This window comes from Morone saxatilis, unplaced genomic scaffold, assembly GCF_004916995.1.
Source record: "Morone saxatilis isolate NCDOM2014 unplaced genomic scaffold, NCSU_SB_2.0 Contig14, whole genome shotgun sequence".
In the NCBI taxonomy this organism is placed as follows: Eukaryota; Metazoa; Chordata; class Actinopteri; family Moronidae; genus Morone; species Morone saxatilis.
The window spans coordinates 10,420,999-10,428,083 of record NW_023339696.1 but is presented as its reverse complement, the minus strand read 5'-3'; the positions used below and the strand labels follow the sequence as shown (position 1 = coordinate 10,428,083).

At 42.6% G+C, this 7,085-nt stretch overlaps 1 protein-coding gene across 1 annotated transcript in view; it reads left to right on the top strand.

Annotated features, from left to right (window-relative positions):
* The window catches only part of LOC118323476 (voltage-dependent calcium channel gamma-1 subunit-like), a 12,835-nt gene continuing 5,750 nt past the window's right edge, over positions 1-7,085 (top strand). The window contains exon 1 of the mRNA XM_035655450.1: positions 1-308. Within this exon, the coding sequence (XP_035511343.1) occupies positions 68-308 (241 nt within the window). The 5' untranslated portion in view covers positions 1-67. The remainder of the gene's footprint in view (positions 309-7,085) is intronic.

The following is a 7,085-nucleotide window of genomic DNA, read 5'->3' as shown; positions in this document are numbered from 1 at the left end:
GTGCAAACCACAGGCACGCGCACGCACGCACACACATCCACAACTTGCGCGCACAGCAAGCAGCAACATGTTCGAGGAGCAGGCAACCAAGGTCAAGATCACGTCTGTGGTGATCTTGGTGGGCATGTCCTCTATGCTGGCGGCGGTGGTGACCGACCACTGGGCCGTGCTCAGCCCCCGGGTGGAGAAGCTCAACGCTACCTGCGAGGCGGCCCACTTTGGCCTCTGGAGGCTCTGCAAGAAGAGCATCTTCATTGTCGAGGAGGACCCTCAGGGCAAAGGCTGCGGCCCCATCAGCTTACCTGGAGGTATGGAGCCTCTTGATCTCACTGTTGGCAAATATCGATTTTTGTATTTCAGTTTGCAAGGCTAAACATTTATTTTTGTTGTCCAAGTGAATTTGTTGTGTGGTTACGTGAAATAGTCCTGGATGTAGTGAGGTTTTATTTTGACGGATGAAGTAAGAAAAAACGGTGTTTGGTTTCCAGTGGATTGGAACCTGTAAAGAAATATTTATACTGCAGTTCTGCTTTATGTTTCTGTGCAAACATGCAGGTCAAAGCAGAAAAAATGGACTGAAGCGCTGACTAGAGCGGTGTCTCTGCTGGCTTTCATCTACTCACTTGTATCACAGTTAGAATTAAGTCTTGCTTTTGACGTGCTTGGGTTTCAGTTATGTAGAACTGGCGTTTGTGCCCTCAAATATTGCTGCTTTGACATCTAAAAATAATTTTAAGGATCACTGCCGAAGAAGTAAAGAAGGAAGAGAGAGGGTTGGAGTCTGCCGCCTTTTCTTCCATCTGTGTGTCTGTCCCTTCCTCTCCTCATACACACAAAGGCACATACCAGCACATATGTTGGCATGTGCATATGTGTGAGCATGTAAATACACAAACACATGCATGTGTGTTTGGACTGAATGTGTAACAGTTCTGTGGCCAGCTTCTCACTGAACCATCATTATCTTCCACAGAGGAAGTCTCTGAACAGACTGCCAATTAAGCACAGTCCAACAGCTGAAGTCGAGTGCATAACGGGAGAGTATCGCTGCTATACTTCACAGTTAACATGACAAAAACATGAATCTGTTTTGTCTAGACTGATGGACTCTCATTGTAAGATGGGAATTTTAGCTCACACCAAATTCCCACTTCTCTAGATTTTTCCTTTTTTTGTGGGACTTCTGAAATCACAAGGGAAAGTGTTAGATCATCTGTCAGCATACTTTCTGACTCTCTGTATATGAAAATGTAAAATCATAAGATGCTATTTAACTTCTACATCTTTTGTTTAGTCTGGCTCACAGTGTCAGAGCTGAGGTTAATTGGCTTTCATCAAACTAGACGCAAGACTTTTTTAAAAGAATGCTGACGCCTTCGTCCAAAGCAACTTACAATAAGTTAAAAAAAAATATACAAGTATGCAGCAACTACTTCAAGTGCTACATTTAAACAATTAGACAAACAGTTTTTTGTGTGTTTGCCTTCATGGGCCAAGGTGCAGTCTGAACAGAGTTTATTAGTCTGCCAATAGAAGAATTTCTGTTGTCTTGATGTCAATGGGGAGCTTGTTCGGCCATTGTAGACCTAAGACAGCAAACAGTCTGGATTTTGTTGAGTAGTAGGTGGGCTCTCTTTGTAGTGATTGGTATACAGGATGGTCTAGGGTCTATGGTTTGACCATGTCCTGGAGGTAGGATGGGCCTGAGCCATTCGCAGCTTGGTAGGAAAGTACCAGTGACTTAAATTGGATTTGAGCAGCTACCAGCAGCTGGTGCAGGGTGCAGAGGAGTGGTGCGTGGGAGAACTTGGGTACATTGAAGACCAACTGAGCTGCTGCATTCTGGTTGAATTCAAGCAGTATTTTCTAATGCCACAGATAAACCCTAGTCTGCACAATGTTTAAATGCACCCATTTGTGCACAAACTCTTACTTAAAGGACCAGTGTGTTGGATTTAGTGGCATTTTGAGGTGAAGTTGCAGATTGCAGCCAACTGAATACCACTCGCCTTCTCAGTGCGAAGGAGGAACTACTGTGGCTGCTAAAACTTGCATAAAAGTAAAAGCCTTAACTAGAGCCACAGTTTGGTTTGTCCCTTCTGGGCTACTGTAGAAACATGGCGGTTCAACATGGTGACCTCCGTAGAAGAAGATCCGCTCCCTCTGCAAATAAAAAACTCATTCTTAGATAACGAAAACACGTTTCTTATTTTCAGGTGATTAAACACTAATGAAAACATACATATGAATATTGTATTCCCTTTCTGCCAATATATCCTCCTACATGTTACACACTGGACTAGACAAAAAAGTAGTTGGAGAAGCAGTTTGGTGCACAAAAAAGTAAAACGTGATCTTTAATTTCCAAATCTTTTTTGTAAGTTCTTTTCCCTCCTTGCATAACACAGCATTGAGTAAGTGATTCCAAAAGAATAAGTCAAAAACAATCTGTGTTGTATTTAAAAGTTTACTTCTCCAAAATAACCATGTAGCTTTAATTACAAGCTCTGTTAGAACAGAGCCCTGGGGTAAACAGTGTCTGGCTGGCCTATGGCTGCATGTGCGTGCCTTGCAGCTTAACAGAGAGATTTGACTCCGACTCCATCATTGACTTTAGCCTTCAGCTCCAGCACCTCAGGATCAGTACAGGCCTTAATGAAGTGTGGCTCCCCGCTCTAGCTCATGAGTTAGAGTACACCTGGGAGACACAGGAGGGACGAAGGAGATTGGGGGAAAAAACAGGAGCCTGCGTGGAAGGATAGAGGTAGGGATGCCGCTGTTGGTGGAGGAAAGGGGGAGCACAATTACAGTGTCCTAAGAAAGAGGGGGCTTTCAGCGAATAGAGGTGAAACTGTACTAAGACTTGTGCATTACATGTTGTAAAAAACAGAAAGAGACAGACAACAGTTGTGACAGCTGCTTGCCATAAAATATGACAACACCAAGGGCCTCCAGAACAACTTCTTGCTGTAAAATGAGACATACATACTCTGTTAAGTCCGGTAGTCCGGAGATTTCTTTTCCCTGTGGACAAGTCAATTGCCTGTGGAACGTATGAAGGACATATTGTAGCTGACAGACTTAAAACTCCATCCTGACAGCAATAGTAAAAAAGTGTCCTATCTGTGCAGAGTCCCAGCTGCTTCTGTGATACGCAACACGACCTGGAATGGATAGGAATGACTAGACAGAACCCATCTGACAGACTAAAGCTGTCGGCGGCTCACCTGTCTCACGTCCAGCAGCGAAGGGAGTTCAGCTGAGTCTGCTGCCACCTGTTAAGAGTGTGCAGCAAGAAATATCAGCTGTTTTGTCAGAGACCCCTTTGGCTACATTCCCACAACCACACCAGTGTTTCCACACTTGCATTATGAGGGAAAATGAGTCATTCTCTCATATTACCTGAAAAGGTCTAGTGATTTGGCGTGTGGCCACGCAGCTCTGCCATTTGCTCCCACGCCAAGCTCAGTAGTTTAGTTACACAAGCCCATCTCTCCCCATTTGTGGCCCTGGTGTCATCCGAAATGGATCTGTGAGCGTGGTGATGTGTCCCTATTCCTAGTCCTCTGTTCTGTCTTTTACGCCATGTAATGCAAACATGACATTGGGTGAGATGCTGTTTTCTCGCTCAGAAAGTGAGTTTCAGTGACCATCTACAGGTTTCTTCTCGATAAGTGCTTTCTCTACTGTCATCCAGTTGGCCAATCTGCCAGATAGTTTGACAGCAGAGAGGACCAGAGAGAAATACACCCAATCTCTGGCTTCAGCCATTTGCTTTCTCCTTGATAGAGTGCTATCAGTAATGGCAGCACAGTACTGAAGGCTTGGCTGGATTGCAGTTTGTGTGCAATTTCACATGTGTAATACAGTTTCACATGTGATACATTCACAGGTGTTTTTAAGGGAGTCAGTGTTTGCACTTAGCAAGCCAGCTAACCTTAACACCAGCATTAACACCTCATGACAAGGTATGTTTGAGGTGTGACTAGATTTTATACTCCAGTGTTCAACCTGCAATAACAATGGACACTCAACATCTACTTTTGCTGGTATTCTGTAGGATGCATAAGCGTGTGAAGTCTGGAGTCTAACATAGTTTTTGAGGGATCAACTTGAGTAACCTGCCACTGAGTTTGGAGCCTAACGAACATAAGCAGAGCATAATGGTGTAAAAAAAAATCCTGAGCTGATAGAGAGTGCACTATAACAGATTACATCCTTGATGAACGGTATACCCAAGCAAGCAGCGGTGATTGGACTTAATAACACAGATTTGCATTTTTCCAAACAGAGGGGGAGTTAGTCGTCAAGAGGCGTGTACACAAACACTTTTTCATATAGGTACAATTACACTGCTTTTGTGAAGGGGTTGCATAACATAACAAATGACTTTTGAAATTAGCTTCCCACAAATGACGCATTACAGCTTGAGTGCTGTAAAAGTCAAACAAACCCTTTATGGATCGCATCAAGCTGCTCAGCTGGGAAATAAAGAGCATGAATTATGCTTTTGTGTGCACATGTGTGTTCCTACACATATGTGCGCAAAGAATCCAGGGAGAGGAATTTATTACCAGAGATGTTTTAAAGCTTGCAAGTGGTCAGGCATCATGTTTTCTAGTCCTACAGCGGAAAGAAATTACCACCAAAACAACCCTCCTCCTCTTTCAGTGACACGATGCTTGGCCGGTGCCCCCAATTCATACCCTCAAAAGCACCGATGTCACCTTGAGACACCATTTTCACTATCTAGACACCCAGTCATTTTCCTTTCTAGCCTGCCAGATTCCTGCTTCAGGTGCAGAGCCAAAAACTGTGGAGGTGTGGCGCTGATTTGGCATTCAGAAAACAAGTGTAAGGTTCCAAATTTGAATGAATCACTACCTATTATGTAAATTTGAAATATATAAAATGAAATAAATATATGTTGAGAGATAACTGCTGCCACCACTTGCAGAATGATGGATGGAGGATGCAGTTTGTGGCGAGTCAAACTTAAATGTTTTGAATTGAATGATAAAGGTCAGGCCACACACACACACACACACACACACACACACACACACACAGGATCAGGCTGTGAGGACTCCTGTGCTGCTGTGTCCCAGTTATCAGAGTTCCTGGTGGAATAGCCATTCAAATACCACCACCACCACCACCCATCCTATTCACATTGACCCAGAATTAGTCGGTCATTTTGCTCGAAAAAGAACAGCCCCCCATCACCTAAAAAAAACATGAACTCCTGCAAAGGATTCAGAAGCTGTTTTTCAAGACCACCTGCGCAAGTTGTCATTATAGATAAAAACATGGAAATACCATAATAATTTAGCTAAATGTGAGTGGGTTTTGGATGCCAGTTGATGGATAAATGGGAAAATATGGACAAAGTAAAAGGAAATCCACAAGAATACTAAACCGAAAGACGAAGTTAAGGTGGAAGAGAGAGACAGGTGAAAAGCGGAGGTGGAGAGGAAGGAAAGGGTAAAGGAGAAACTGGCCGCAGAGTTTAATGGAAAGAGGCGAAACTAAAATGACAGGCGATACCTCGTTCTAATCTCTCTACCCTCCCGGAACTAAATCTCCCCATTAGCCAGACTGCAAGGTCAATTATATGCACCCAGATGTTCTCTTCCTCCATAAAGTTATGATACTAGCCAGATTTGTTTTTAACCATTTCTGGGCAGTGTAAATATGAGTGTTTAAGCTGCATACATATTGTAGTTTAACTTTGTTTGTGAAGCAACAGAGTCAACAGTACTCCACCAGTATAATGTGTCATAAAGATGGAACTTGGCTTCAAAAGTTTCCAACTTTCTGTCCTAGCATACTGAGGCAGTGACCAAAAAGTTGCAAAGTGATTAAATCAACTTGGATGAATCACACCTGTGCAACAGCTCTCCCTGTCCTTTCTTGTAACGCATATTTGTTGTCTGCTCTATAAAAGTTATTGCCATTTTGGAGGTGATCTGAATGTTGTAAAGAAATCACAGTGTAGCTGCTGTGAAATGATTGGACTTCATTTAACAAAATCACCATCACAACATAATTAGTTTAATTAACTATTCGTTGAACCTCACCTCCGAACGACAATTGTCCAATTGTAGCTTAGCAACCGTAATTAGGCATGGCAACCGTGTAATGTTGTGGATTTCCCCTCATGCTGTACATGGGGATCTATATGAAGAGAGTTTCGAGAATGGGGTATCATTTTGGCACCTTTCCAAAATCAAAAACACAGGACTAAAAGTGGAAGGGTTGCATTAAACACAACAATTTACCTGCCCAAATGTTAGCCTGCATGGCCAACAGTAGTTACCAAGCATTATTTCCAAAATTAAGGGGCATGTCAGTAGCTTATTATATTATTATGGAGGTTATGTAACCTAAAATTTCTGTTCAGGATTGGCAGACCTGCTGCCTGAGAGCAAAGGTGCTGAGAGTTTAGAGTAATAACAGCAGCTTTGTCCTGCTCTTTATACGGCTAGCACTTCAGCAACTGTTACATTTGCCAAACACACTGGTTATTCGGCATAGAAAAAGCTCTGGCAGTGTGCTCATTAAGTAGTCAATTAATCACCATGGCAACGCCAGCCCAGGCAGGCTCTAGAAGTCCCCTGTGCTACACAATAAACAAGGACCAAATCCAAGTGAAACCAGTTGTGTGGACTGTTCTGTTAACTGTTATGGAAACTATTGATACAGCAATCGTCATGTTCATGTTTGTGTCAAATTTTATCCACTGCCAACTATGGAGTTAGTTGCTTTCTCCTTTTTGTTTATTCCTTTATTACTATTTGGGCTTTCTTTCTTTGTTCCTTCAGTACATTCCACATCCTCCAATCTCTTTTTCTCGTAAAAGTTTAAAAACACGAACATTAAAGCATAACTCCTAACTACAGTGTTGCTTGTCAAAGTACGTCTTTCCATTGTACCTTCGAACCACAACAGGGTTATTAGAACAAATAACATTCAAACTGCATTTTTATTGAAAATACATTATAATACTAACTAGCTCTACACTACGATACGATACAATGCCCATCTAGAATTTTACCCCTCTAGAACACTGTGTTCTCTGAATG